This window comes from Periophthalmus magnuspinnatus, chromosome 23 (assembly GCF_009829125.3).
Source record: "Periophthalmus magnuspinnatus isolate fPerMag1 chromosome 23, fPerMag1.2.pri, whole genome shotgun sequence".
NCBI classification, from domain to species: Eukaryota; Metazoa; Chordata; class Actinopteri; order Gobiiformes; family Gobiidae; genus Periophthalmus; species Periophthalmus magnuspinnatus.
The window spans coordinates 21,922,886-21,938,099 of record NC_047148.1 but is presented as its reverse complement, the minus strand read 5'-3'; the positions used below and the strand labels follow the sequence as shown (position 1 = coordinate 21,938,099).

General features: G+C 41.8%; 1 protein-coding gene across 1 annotated transcript in view; it reads right to left on the bottom strand.

Moving 5' to 3' along the window:
• LOC117391777 (astrotactin-2-like) overlaps positions 1-15,214 on the bottom strand; it is a 305,935-nt gene that overhangs the window by 127,666 nt on the left and 163,055 nt on the right. The window contains exons 8-10 of the mRNA XM_055231621.1: positions 9,217-9,301; positions 5,572-5,646; positions 1,939-2,076 (exon numbers count right to left, since the gene is read on the bottom strand). Of these exons, the coding sequence (XP_055087596.1) occupies positions 1,939-2,076; positions 5,572-5,646; positions 9,217-9,301 (298 nt within the window). The remainder of the gene's footprint in view (positions 1-1,938; positions 2,077-5,571; positions 5,647-9,216; positions 9,302-15,214) is intronic.

The window sequence follows — 15,214 nt, the reverse complement described above, 5'->3', positions numbered from 1 at the left end:
AACTGGGGATTTTAGGACCCAAATTGAGTGAATTTTTAACACTTTTTGCCTTTGTAATTGGGGCTAAATGATAAAATTTAACGTAACGCATCAATCATCGATATATAACTAAAGTAAGCAGGTTTTAGACGTTATATCCTTGCTCTTGAATCCTATATTGATGAAAAAAAATATGTACAAGCCAAGGTTACGAGCTTCAGGGGTAATGCAAAGCAAATATTTGATTTGTACGCCGTGAAAAGCAGATCGTCAAGGACACAAACACTACAGTGAATAGATATATTGGCAATCAGAATACATTCAACACGCAGAAATAACATAAGGACCTGGCTCACATGCATTTTTACATAAGCGCATACATTTTTCTGATGCCCTAAGTGTCGAATTTTAAATAAATTAGGTATCTACGAAATGTTTAGCCTTTGTGTTTTGATTTTGAAGTTTGCTGAGCAGGTGGAGAAGCGTCTCTTTTCATTTATAAACTACAGAGTTAATCAAAACGGCATCGTGAATGTGTTATGAAGCCGCACGTTTCTCCATTTGTCAAATCATCGACTTGTCTCATGTGATGGAAATGTAAGTCTGTTCGTGTTGTGTCTTTAAAAGCATTTGATCTGTGTCGGTGTGTCAGACCCAGACATTAACAGATTAACAGAGTCTCATGTGTAAAGGATCTGTTTCCATCCCGCAGGAAACTCGTTGTTGTTCTATCTGCCTAAGTGTAAAAGTTCATTATCTCATGGGCGTGAAACAAAAGTCACTCTGCGTTGAAATGTCTGGAGCTTTATCATTCTGGTATAAATAGTCAGAGCTCAGATGCTCCCAACACTTAAAATGAGAAAAGTTTTACAATTCGTATGTGAATGCAGGAAGATTTACGCTTTTTGGGCTGTTTATTTCTAAGATTTCTTGTAAATATGACCTAATGTTGTATATTTCAGAACAATCATGAGTCTTAAGTTAAAAAATAATGCAAACAGCTCATTCCCCCAACTGTTTTTTACAACACAGTCCTCTCGACCTCGAAACAGTGGTAGAAAATTGAGTAGGAGAGACTCAGGGGCCGGGAGGCTGCCAGTCTGGGCCCTGTTCTGTCTGTATCTGCCGTAACAAAGAATAAACCTTTTTCTGCATTTCAAAACTCAACGGGTTTCACAAATGGATTACTTTTCATCTTGAACTGTAATTTAGTGATATTAACTGAATAAAGACAATGAAACGTTAATCATATTGAACAGAGGATGAGGTTATACGTGGCCCAACCTCCTTTTGCGATGAAAAGACATTTTGTACATGAGTTGTGTATTGTTTTAATAAAAGACTGTGTATCTTTGTGCTTGCTGATGCTCTGACAGAAACATTGTTTGGTGTTGTGGGGCTGCACTGATGCGTGCCACAGCTCCTGCCTCGCTGGATGGCACAACATCCCTTTTATGCTGCCAACATTTGTGATGGAGAGATTGTCAACACAATAACCTGACATTAAGCCTGCAATAATGTAGGCCTGTGTTTGTTTTGCAAGAGCTCTGGAAGAATAGTAAGAACTTTTGAGTTACAAATACATTCACGAGGTCGTCATTTAGAAAACCAGATTCAAGAATAACACACGTATTTAAGGTCAAGTTTATGTTAACAGTTTTAGTAATGAAAAACACAGACATTTCGACTTGCGTTCCAGCTGCTTTTTTGAGATAGTTTGACGAGTATAGATAGATGCAGCCGGGGCAGAGAGATCAGAGCAGCAGTGAGGAAAGATTGCATCATTCCTCGCAGAAGAACAGCATCAGCTCTGGCAGACGGTTCAAACTCATTCCACATCAGAAAATTTTCCCAAAAAAACTGTACTAAATTATGGAGAAGCTTATAAATGATAAAATAAGGCGACCCTATTCATACGTACACGATTTATTTCCATTTTACATGAGTTCTGTGACTAACCTGACCTCCCCTGGATCCTCGGTCACCAGAACATCAGTTTTACAGCTGGCGATGGGGTTGATGGACAGCTCCACTGGGGGGACCACAAAGCTCTTGCTGACGGGCAGCCACAAGCCCTGGCCCAGGCTGTAGAAGGACCTGCAGCGAAAAAAAACACTTCAGTAAGTACACAGCAAGTACACAACGCTTTACCTGCTGAGAGCTGTCACTGCGCGAACGAAAAGGGCACTCACACTCCTCCTTTTACACTGTACTACTTTACACGCACTTGTTTATTTGATTTGACCTACAAGACACGGTTCGAATTTTTTTTTTTCCTGCCCAAGCCCAGAAGTAAAAATACTTACCGTAAATTTCACACTATACGCCGCTACTTTGAACCCTGTGGCCTATACAACAGTGCAGCTAATTTATAGGTTTTTACTGGCTAACGGCCACCGGGGGGCGCTCTCCAGCAGTAAACGCAAAAGTGAGACAGACGTGGGGGAAGATTATGCTCTGAGGAATATTCTAGTTTTGATTTTGAACTGTCATTTTGAGCATCATGCACAGCCTCATCATGGAAAACACAGGAAGAAATGTGTATGATGCAGCGTTTAAGATAAAGGTAATAGAGCCACCGCACGTAAGTTTGACCGTTAAAGAAGGAAATAGAGCCACCGCACGTAAGTTTGACCGTTAAAGAAGGAAATAGAGCCACCGCACGCAAGTTTGACCATTAAAGGAGGAAATAGAGCCACCGCACGTAAGTTTGACCATTAAAGAAGGAAATAGAGCCACCGCACGTAAGTTTGACCATTAAAGAAGGAAATAGAGCCACCGCACGCAAGTTTGACCATTAAAGGAGGAAATAGAGCCACCGCACGTAAGTTTGACCATTAAAGAAGGAAATAGAGCCACCGCACGTAAGTTTGACCATTAAAGAAGGAAATAGAGCCACCGCACAAAAGTTTGACCATTAAAGAAGGAAACAGAGCCACCGCACGTAAGTTTGGTATTAAGGAATCGATAGTGCGATGTTGGAGGCGGCAGCGGGAATGAACTTAGTCAACGTAAAAAGACGACAAAAGTTTTCAGAGGAAATAAAAGCAGATGCCCCGTGTTGGTGCGGTTTTATTTTCTAAACGTGCTGGTGTGTTCATCCCGTGCTGGTGGCGATTTTCAGGCACAGTTTGAAAAATTTAAGAAAAATGTCTTAAATTACCGTCTTTCTGTGTAAATATCTCCTGGTACAACATGAAAACCTGCAGCTTATATTTAATTGGGGCTTATATATGAAGAAAATGTATTTTCTTTTTAAATTTAGCTCATGCGTCTTATATTCAAGTGCGTTCAATAGTCTAAAATTTACGGTGTGTTCTTATTAATAACTACAGCTTGTGGTCTTGTTCTGTGCTGCTTTTTTCAAATCCTCAGGGGGAACACAATATTTACTCACTTACAAAAAAGTCAAGTAATCCTGGTTTAACACTGCGCTTTCTCAGTCTCATTAATTTGAAATCATTGCTATTAACAGTCGCCAAGTAGACGTCTTTGTACACTGATAAAAGCGCTGGTGCAGCCTGTGACGTGTGGCGTGCTGTGCGAATTTTTGCCCAAAATGATTTCCCAACACAACAAATCACTGAAGACACGCTGCAGGAAACCAGCCGAGTCCTTTGGGAATAAAACCATCTGGTCTTCATTTTAAAATAGCATCGAACATGTTTTGTTATGTATCGTGGATCAGGAGCATATGGACGTGGAAATATCTAATTACTTTCAATTTAGGGTGAAATCTTCCTACAGATTCATGGTCCGCGGTGTGGGGCAGAAAATCCAGCCCGATGTATTTGGAGTATGCTGGTACTTTGAAGTTTCTCGCGTGTACGGTGTAAAGCAGAGGTGCACGGCTTAGAGCGGCAGAGTAGGCGCTGTGGATTTGGCTTCTTATTTCTTTGAGTGGAGTCACGCAGAGAGGCTCACTCAGCAAGGTCAGTGAGGGAAGTTATGCAAGTGAAACTGTAGCCAAATATATTCCAACAGCTATGTAACTGTAATACCTCGTAATAAAACAATACAATGAGTTAAAGTACGCCAGGGCATGAGCGCTTTTTCCAGGACTGGGGACTTAAAAAGCCCAGTTTTTCCATGTATTTGACCAACATTTGTCTTGTAGTTTAGATAAATCTGAGTCCGCTGTGTTCTGTCTGCATCGAGCACGGTTAGCATGTTAGTTTTTGTTAGTATTACCATAGCGGCAAAGCTCTAGTGCGTAAAACTATATAAACTCATCACAGTGAGTAATTAGGAGTAGGAGATCAGAGTAAATAAGAGCCGTGTTCCAATTTGCCGAAGTGCCCTTAAAGTGCTGTTCGAACTGTGCGCTGTTCGAACTGTGCGCTGTTCGAACGGTGCGCTGTTTGAATGGTGCGCTGTTTGAAGTGCCCTTAAATGCACCGTTTGAACTGCGCATTTAAGGGCACTCGCGTAACTTCCGGCGCAACAAGTGCAGTTCCATTTCAATGCACCTGACGAATGTGATCGAAAATGTGCTCTGCATTTCCATGGAGCTCGACCGCAGCTGAAGCGTGCGTCCGAGGAGACTTCGCGCACTGCTATATCCCATCATGCACTGCGCCTACGTAAACAAGAGACGGAAATGGCGCACGCTACGCAATACACGTTCAAATGTTTGTACTGGTTTACGTCACCTACAACAGTGAACATGAAACTGTTAAAATGTGAGTAAAGATCTGTCTGAGGCGACTCGACCTCAGTAAAGTCCTGTTCATTTGGGTTTTACTGTAATCGCTGTGTAACTGACCAAACGGTGAGCGGAATTATCCTTTACACTTGTATATTAGCGTAGATATCGTGATGTTTAATATTCGTCCTTATTTAAGAATATTCTTTTGTCTTTAGGGCGCGACAAGCGGACGGTGGAGAGGGGAGAGTGGACACTTATTCACCGGGGCCAAATTCTCACAGACGTTGACGTACGCTCTATGTCCCATTTTCGGCACGTAGGCGGCTACACGGAGGAGTACCCTTTGTCGGTCGGGTACTTTGAACCGCACTTCGAACGGTGCATCTAAGGGTACTTCGAACGGTGCATTTGGCAAGTTAGGACGCAACCGAGGTAAGTGGGGAGTAACTTTGGACCACTGCGAACCGTTCAAAGTCACCTTCGCGCTTTTAAGGGACAAACCAACTTTAGCTTCCTTTTTTTTCTGTTTTTCTACTCTTCTAACGGAGATTTTGAGGTTTCCTATTTGCAATTTTTTTATTTTTTTAAAACTTACCTACACGTTAATTAAAATCTGGCAAACCAACACACAAAAATCCAGCTGGTGCATCAAATAAAACGCTTTTTATGAAATTTGGATGGCGCTGAAGAGTAGGCTGACCCCATCGAGAACCACCACGCAACAAAAATCGCAGTGAAAGCATTTGAAAGAAGTCCGCTCCGTCTTCCCTGTGGGCTATTTTGAAACCCAGGAGTAAGACTTCACTTAAAGAACATGGACCTGTCTTCGTCCGTGGAAGTTCAGCGTATGCCTGGTCACGCACACGAGCCGAAAGAGCATCGCGTTTATTGTCAGAGAAGACATAGATGGACATAACACGCACTCATTGCGGCGAAGCACTCACCTGAAGATGCGCTCTGGGGCCTGCTGTCCGGTAACTAGGTCATAGCCTTTCTCGAGGGTAGCGTACGGCCAAGGACTGGAAGAAAAAAAGCATAAGGGAGAAAATTAGGTGATCAAATATGAAGAACTTGCGTCGCAGCCTGCAGCGAAGAGAGAGACTAGCGTTGGATCTAGTCAGTCTGAAGTGTGGGAGCTGGGTTGGCTTTAGGAAGGATTAACTTGAATTCAAATAGTTAGTTTTACTGTCTGTGCTGTATTTACCGTAGCCAAGTTCATTATTTTTTGTATTTGGTTCGCTGGGTTTTGCAAATCTGACAGTTTGATGCTTTTTCTTGCCCTTTAGCGTTTTGGCGTGTCTCGTCTTGTGACCAGATTGTTTGGATTTGGTAAATAAATAAAGGAAAAAATGCAAAAAGCAGCAATGCAGCAAAAACACAGTACAGTAAAAGTATATATATAAGTTAATTTTATGTTCACGAGACGGATGAAAGTTTGTAAAGAGAGAGGACACGCCTGTTTTTTGGAAAATACAGTTGTCCGTCGCTATAACGTGGTTCACCTTTCGCGGTCTCGCTGTTTCATGGATGTTTTTTAGCGCCATTTTGCAAGTTTTCTCCCCGACAAAACCCACAATTTCGATGAAACGTTCTGCACCGACACTATTTCTAAAAGCTGTCATTTTTATTTTGCGTTACAGTGTTCTCTGGTTTATCGTGGGGGTACGTTCTAAAAATAACCCGCGAATTATCAGCTTTATTTTTTACAATTATTCTCTCTGTTTTTGTCTGTAAAACCCCTCACCACACACTTTATACACTTTTCTCACACAGGCGTTAACATTTTCTCACATTTCTCTCTCGTTTAAACTCTCTCAAAGTTCAAACCTTCGTAGGCGTCTTTGTCGGTGCAGAACGTTTCATCGACATTGTGGGTTTTGTTGGGGAGAAAACAAATTGCAAACGTACAGCACTTCAGAGTCACACTGAGATCCAACGTTTATGTAAATTTGTCTGAACACATTCTGTACTGGACAGGAGACACGGCACGGAGGAGACTGATGGACAATGGTCTACAGTCCAACAGCCAATCAGGACGCAGAACACAATGGTCTACAGTCCAACAGCCAATCAGGACGCACGACACAATGGTCTACAGTCCAACAGCCAATCAGGACGCACAACACAATGGTCTACAGTCCAACAGCCAATCAGGACGCAGAACACAATGCACGTTCATACACTAGAAAAAAGCATGGAAAAAATTGCCCCCAAAAAAATCCACGAAACAGCGAAACCGCAAAACATGAACAGTGATATAGCGACGGACAACTGTACAGGAAAACGTTTATATTTTTATTCCTCACACAAATGTTTGGGCCTGAAAACAGGTCTTGATCTTTGGTTTCATTCTATAATACTGTACTTTATTTTTAAATTTTACGAAGGTTTGAACTTTGAGAGAGTTTAAACGAGAGAGAAATGAGAGAAAATGTTAACGTCTGTGTGAGAAAAGTGTATAAAGTGTGTGGTGAGGGGTTTTACAGACAAAAACAGAGAGAATAACGTTCTGCGCCGACAAAGACACCTGCTGTCGCTCCCAAAAGGTCGAGGAAGATGCTAACGATGCTAAAAAGTTGGACTTCTGGACACGCTGAGGGAAGGTAGAAGCTCCGCGGCTGTAGGGGGCGACATCACGGAATAAATGAATCTTCAAGGAGGAAAATAACGTGGTTTCGTTCTATAAAACTGTACTTATTTTTAAAAATCTGCAAAGGTTTGAACTTTGAGAGAGTTTAAACGAGAGAGAAATGTGAGAAAATGTTAACGCCTGTGTGAGAAAAGTGTATAAAGTGTGTGGTGAGGGGTTTTAATTGTAAAAAATAGAGCTGATACTTCGCAGATTTGACGTATTGCGGGTTATTTTTAGAAGGTGACCCCCCGCGAGCGCGTCTTAATGAACGGGGCTTAAATAATCAAACCAGGTCAGAACGAGGGAATGCTCTCCAGGCTGAGCAGCTCTTCTCAAAAGCACATTTCAGTCCGCTGCTTTTTCATCTTGTGCGGCTTCATTTTTGCGTCTCACTCCATCACCGGCCCCCCGCTGCTTTGATTCATTACACACTATTACTCCCTCGCACACGTCTTTTCTGTGTGTGCGGCGTTCACCCTCTTTTCAAGTCACTTCCCGTCAGACGAACGGCGCAGGTACGTTTGAATTTTTTAGCTCATTAAGTGGAAATTACTTCAATTTTAAGAGCGGGAGCCCCATTGAATCTGTTTGAAATGTGTGATTTTTATGTTTTTTTCAGCTCGAGTTCTGGCTTTTGTTAGAAAGTGAAAAAAAAAAAGCTTAAAATAATGAAAATGATGCATTAACAATTTGAAAAAGTGAAGAAATATGTCAACGTTTGTGAACATGTAAATGAAGTCGTACTTGTGCTTTTAAAACTTTTGAAATGTGTGTGTTTATGTAAGTGTGTGTTCAGATAAGTGTGTGTTCAGATAAGTGTGTGTTCATATAAGTGTGTGTTTATATAAGTGTATGTTTGTATAAGTGTGTGTTTATATAAGTGTGTGTTCAGATAAGTGTGTGTTCATATAAGTGTGTGTTTATATAAGTGTATGTTTGTATAAGTGTGTGTTTATATAAGTGTGTGTTCAGATAAGTGTGTGTTCAGATAAGTGTGTGTTCAGATAAGTGTGTGTTCATATAAGTGTGTGTTTATATAAGTGTATGTTTGTATAAGTGTGTGTTTATATAAGTGTGTGTTCAGATAAGTGTGTGTTCATATAAGTGTGTGTTTATATAAGTGTGTGTTTGTATAAGTGTATGTTTGTATAAGTGTGTGTTTATATAAGTGTGTGTTTGTATAAGTGTATGTTTGTATAAGTGTGTGTTTATATAAGTGTGTGTTTGTATAAGTGTGTGTTTGTATAAGTGTATGTTTGTATAAGTGCGTGTTCGTATAAGTGCGCGTTCGTATAAGTGCGTGCTCGTATAAGTGTGTGTTCATATAAGTGTGTGTTCATATAAGTGTGCATCTTCATATAAGTGTGTGTTCATATAAGTGTGCGTCTTCATATAAGTGTGTGTTTATATAAGTGTATGTTTGTATAAGTGTGTGTTTATATAAGTGCGCGTTCATATAAGTGTGCGTTCATATAAGTGCGTGCTCGTATAAGTGTGTGTTCATATAAGTGTGCGTTCACATAAGTGTGCGTTCATATAAGTTTGCGTTCACATAAGTGTGCGTTCATATGAGTGTGCGTCTTCATATAAGTGTGTGTTCATATAAGTGTGCGTTCATATAAGTGTGCGTTCACGTGTGTGTATAGTGGCACATTCAGTTTGATGGATTTGGCCATTTTAAATCATTAACATCACGATTCCGTAATCCAGGAATTCTCAAAATCCAGGGAACCATAAAGTTAATTAAGAAACCACTAATTTAATACTTAAATAAACTGATAATCTTGTTACGCTCTTGTTATTCATTCATTAGTTCACAGATTCTAGACGCACATTTACAAATTACATCAAATACTTTTTATATTTTAAAGTACTATATCCGATTTCTCCGAGGGGGATTGTCTGGCGCGGTTTATTTCTGTGACAGTGCGGGACAAAGGCGCAGACAAGAGGTTACCCTTCGTTGCGGGCCCAGTCACTCCGGACGCAGAGGTGTTTGTGGTCGGGGTCAGGAGCGTAACCCTCGTGACAGCTGCATTCACCTGAAACACACACAAAAGACACACACACTAAGTCAACACAATACTGCACTTTTCTCTTCAAATATAAACAGGAAACAGGAAATAAAACAGCGATTTTTTTTAATGACGCATTCGTGGGTTTCCGTCAGAGCTCGCGTTTTAATCAAAATTGCAATTCAGTCCGTTCTAATTGTCAATTATCATCTTGGGTCTTTTTTAATCGAAAGGTCCACAGCCAATTGTGCGTCAGTAAAAACACAAGGAGGCTCTGTGTGGAAAAGGCGGGTTGTTTTTTCTCCGCTGATTACAAGTCTCCATCGCTCAAGTTCAGCAAAATAAATGACAAAAGAATTAATAATGAAATCAAAACAACGGATCAATATAAGGAGAAAACCTCGTCCTCGTTTCAGTTTCCGGTTAAATGCGCTAACGCAATATCTAATCATTCTGAAACCAACCCGAGTGTGTTCAAAACGGGACAGTTTGTGGACTATGTTTGTGTTAGTATTACAGTTACACAGTTAGTAAGAGTAAAAAAACTTAAGTAAACCTGCCTGCTGGACAAAACGTGGATATTTGGAAGACATCACACAAGTCTCTTCTTCAGTTCTGGCCTTATATCTGTCTGAAGGAAGGAGCTAACGACACTGAAACTTGCTTTTGTTTATAGTTTCTGTTTGTTAGCGAGGTCTGTGGAGCTACGGTAAGTGCGCACTCTGCCTGAGACGCACTGAGCATATTCATACACCTCTTAATGGGTTTTTTCGCACCTTTTTTGCATCCTGGCTTGCTCAGTTGTTCTCTTTGTTTGCTTTGTTTGCTTTGGGTCTGAGGATGGAGCTGTACATGATTTCTAATGATTTATTACTTCTACTTTTACTATGGATCAGACCTGGACGACTAAGGAAAGCAGGAAAGTTACTTGTTGCACTAGAAATTAGAAACAACTAGTACAAAATAATCAAAGTTTTGGTTAAAAATAAGTAAGTTAATATTCTGAAGTAATAAAGTGTATTAAAGTATAACACGGTGAGTTTGTGTTTCTTTTGTGCGTCTAAACTACAGCAGGTGGAAACTCGGCTTTTTTTTGTTTTCTGGGTTTGATTTAAAGCGACCTGCCACTTTAACCAATACTGATACCGATACCGATACGTTAACAGATATATCGCAAAAACTGCCGACATATTGAGCTCACACCTGAATCACTTCACTACTGAGAAACAGGTAAAAGTGTGAGAGTAAATAAGTGTGAACAAACTGCATATTTGAACAGGTTGTTATCATTAGTCTATAGTGTTCGGCCAAAACTGTGTCATTGGCAGAGTTCACCTGAAAAGAGAAAAACAAGCAGACTCTGTCACAGCATGCCCCGTTTGAAAGAATACGCTGGCGACTTCACTGGCTCTGATAATTGCCAAAGTTTTCCAACTGTGACCATATTCTGCTGGTGTTCCGCTGGTTTTGTTTACTCCAAACTTCTTCACAGAGGAAGGTTTGGTCCTGGAGAGTCTGCGGCGTTAAAAGTCGACTGGACATGAGGCTGCAGCAGAGTGAGTAGGAAGAGTGAGCAGAGTGAGCAGGTAGAGTGAGCAGACAGAGTGAGCAGGTAGAGTGAGGAGACAGAGTGAGCAGGCAGAGTGAGCAGGTAGAGGGGGGAGGCAGAGTGAGCAGGTAGAGTGAGCAGGTAGAGTGAGCAGGCAGAGTGAGCAGGTAGAGTGAGCAGGTAGAGTGAGCAGACAGAGTGAGGAGGTAGAGTGAGCAGACAGAGTGAGCAGGTAGAGTGAGCAGGCAGAGTGAGCAGGCAGAGTGAGCAGACAGAGTGAGCAGACAGAGCGAGCAGGTAGAGTGAGCAGGCAGAGTGAGCAGGCAGAGTGAGCAGACAGAGCGAGCAGGTAGAGTGAGCAGGCAGAGTGAGGAGACAGAGTGAGCAGACAGAGTGAGCAGACAGAGTGGTCCAGCAGAGTGAGCAGACAGAGTGATCCAGCAGAGTGAGCAGACAGAGTGGTCCAGCAGTGTTAGGTCTTTGTTTGGGTACAAGAGGCTGCCAATCGCTCGGCCCGGGTCACTGTTTGTTTTCTACACTGACCACTGAGCCATTATTAAACTCAGTGCAAACATGAGGACAGCTTTCTGGCTTCCAGCAGGAACATGTGGGTAAACAGAGAGTCAAATCACAACACACTTTAAAAATCCAGGGATTAGGCAGGAAAATAAAACACTCAAGAGAGGCACTGCTGCGTCTAATACTGGGAACTCAGAAGTACGCGGAAAAAACTTGAATATAAAATGAAGACGAGGTAATGTTCCTGTAGTGATTATGCAGGTTCCAGTGCCACTCCGGCCACTAAGTCCTGTTAGAACTACTATTTACTTATTAATATTACACAAATTTAGAGATGAAGCCATGTTGTTCTGTGCGTGGGAAGACACAGGACACGCTGGAGTTCCACTGGAGGAGCTGGAGGACGTGTCTGGGGTGAGGGAAGTCCGGGAACTCCCTGCTTAGACCGGTGCCCCCGGATAAGAGCAAGAAAATGGATGGAAGGATGGAGATGACGCATTAAAACACTTCAGTACAGTGGCTCGGTGTTTAGAGCTGTCGTGCCCCAACACAAACGTCCAGGATGCACGGATTGGCAGCCTCGCTTCCATCCGTCTGCCCCAGGACGGCTGCGGCAGTAGCGGTTTGCCATCACTGAGTATAGACGCTTCAACAGGCCTGTAAAGCGTGAGACATTATTATGATGAAATAAAATACAGCACCAAAGTAATTCAAAAATCGACGACAAATTAAATAGCTCCAGTTCTTCGATATTCTTCACTATTTAATTATTCAGCTGTGCAAACTTTACAGTGTAGATAAACCACGTAAGAGAACGAATCAATGTCTGAATGTCAACATTATAATGCGAAATCAATGGTAACATTTCTACGTCGGGTCTGGACTTTTCTTTTGTGCCTGCGCCGGGAACATTTGCATTGGTAAAGCAACAAAAAAATAAAATAAAAACTTCCTCGTCTGACGTATGTGGATGCATAACGCTGGAAAATAGTGTAATGGCCACCCGGGCAACATCATTCACATTTTATCACCTGATGTTTAATAATTTAGCTGTGGACTTTATAGTACTCCGGCCTGAAATGAAGTGATGGCCGAGAGCATGCAGCCAAAGAGAGGAAAATAAAACTAAGTGCTTTTATTTGCTCCAGGCCATGTCATACGACCCTTAGTAAATGAATAATAAAGATATAAAAATATGGCCAATGCAATGTCGAAGCAAAACAATATGACCAGTAGCAAGCGGATGTGACGGTTATATTTCAGTTTCTTCCATAGACTGTTTATATAAATGGACGTAGCTAACCTGCTAGCGTTCTGAATACGAAATATGACAGAAATTTTTGTTAATATGCACTGAAAGAAGTGTTAAAAGCCACACTAGTCAAATCCTTTAGTCTCACAGGAGGCTTTAGGTAACTTTGTGTTTGCAGTTTACACGTCTGCGGTTTTATTTCACATGTTTATTGTTTAATCGTCCTTATTTGTGCTCAGATGCTAATGCAATGATGTGACCTTCCTGCGCTAAGAAGACCAGATGTCCAGCCAGACTGACCTAAATGCAAATTGTACTCGGACTTCGGTGTTTAAGTGTTGTGACTCCATCGCTCTGGTCCCACTGCAGCAGAAACTCCGTCTATCAGCAAGAGGAACGTTTGTTTACCAGTGCAAACGTAATAAACCAACACAGACAGTCTTCTTGTATGTTCTGTGTGTGTTATTTTACACATAATTTGTCCCCTCTGCTGCTGTCAGACTCGTCATTTTGGTCTTAAATGTTCATATTAACCCGCTCTGGTATCTTTATTTCACTACTGTGTCCGTAACTCAAGATGTGAACATTAATAACAGACAAATCAGCTGCATTCGTTCCTAGACGTCACTCCCGTTAGCGTTAGCAACAGGTTTGACTGACAGCGCTGCTTGCCATTGCCAAACCAGCGTTGCGAGCGGAAACGGGCGTCACCTCCAACAGCGTCGCTCCAGATTGGCTCTTTCGTTGCTATGATACTCGCCATCGTTGTTCCAAATGAGAAACTCGGCTCCAAATCCGCCGCTATAACCGCTAGCCTCGCCGAACTTCTTCACACAGTCTACAGTTAAACCTAATTGCGGAGGTGTTAGCGTAGTCACTGTACGATTCTGATTCTTTGTCATCATTAGAAACACCGTGCCGCATTATAATTCCGCGCATTCGTTACATATTTAACTTGCCTTGCGTTTGTTAAGTGCTGCGTATTGCCCAGAGGTGCTGCTTAACAAAGCCCATCTCGCACATGTGCAGTCAGATCACATGCGCATTTCCATAGAACTCTCTTCTCTCTCCCTGCCACGGGCTACAATAGGCATTTTATTAGCAGTCAGCCTCTGCTTAGATTATAAATAGTGTTTCCACCATTTCTCACTTTCCTCCTTCTTCCTGACAAATACAAGGCAGGGCATTTACATTCCAAACTACGATTTGCTGTTTAAAATGCCTGAGCGCGTCTTTGATTTATTGAAGATGAGAGACAGGAGCTGACTGTAACCAGGAGCGCTGCTGACAGGATGATTGTTACTATTGTGATGCGTATTCCACACAATATTCTCACCATTTACTCTTTTTACGGCGCCGGACGATGCTGCTTTCACGGGAATAAATGCAAGAGACGACGTGGAGCTCATAACGCGCGATGGCTAATTCGCACGTATAGTTATGCAGCTTCAATCCGTACAGTGCGAGTCGTAGAGTCAATGGAAACGGGCCCGGGTGTGACAAACGAGCTCCGAGTCATCCACTGTGTCTAATTGCACTGTACCACTGAGTCAGCATCATCGCTCATGCAGATTGCCCTCTGATTACAGCTTGAATATACAAAAGAAAAGAACTCGCTGCTCTCACGATGGCATTTTCCCCCCGCAACCGAACAACACGCGACTGGAGCTTTTTTTTCGTTGGCGAGAACATCTAGATCTGAAAGATATTTAAATGTCACACGTACACTTTAACGGAGATTTGTTGTTTGTTGTTGTTTTTTTTCATTTGGAAAGCGTCTTCATCCTCGAAAAGATAATAACATGTTATAAACTGAGCTCAAATAACGCGACGCGACGAGTAATTAGACAAAACAAACGGCTTTTCAGTCAAATCTAAAGCGTCGCGTCGATAGTTTGATCGCGTTTTTAGAACAAAGTAGCATTTCTACGCACACGCAAATACTAAATCTATACACAAATCTGCAGTACAAACAGTCAAAGTCGAAGCTTAGCAACAGAAGTATGAAATAAAACCTCATTTGTGAGTCGGTATCTTTGCTTCTTGATTAAACCTCCGCACGAAGAACCACAAAAAAAGTGTCATTTCTCAGTGACAGTGCTTAAGTCTATGGGGGGCCTCAGAAATGATGGCATAAGGAAGATGTTTTTGCCCAGTGCTGAAAGAGTGAGCTCACTTTATATCCTCAAAAGCCGCAGGCAGTTTGTCAAACCAGTTCAGATGTGTGTGCTGTTCGTGACTCCTATAGGGTGAGCTATGGGAGCCAGAGGTCCGGGGCCAACTCTATTCATTCAGGGCAGGTCTTGGCTCACTGCTGGACAATAGTTATGTTCCTACTTCAATTTAGAGTTTGGGAAGACTGCCTTTTTCTGTGAAGTTTGTTGGTACTAAATATCGTCTATACTGAGAATAGAGAAAACATGGACTTATAAGTGTTTAAGATGAGGATTTTTTTATACAGCGTGAAAAACACTCAGGCAATAGATCAGATATGTAGTTTATATCGGCAATTATAGGGTAAATCTTGAAAGTATCTACTGTTTTTCATTTTTATACTAGCTGTGTGCACTCATAAGGCGTTACGGTAAACTCTCAATTAACCTCCTGAGACCCGAGCTCT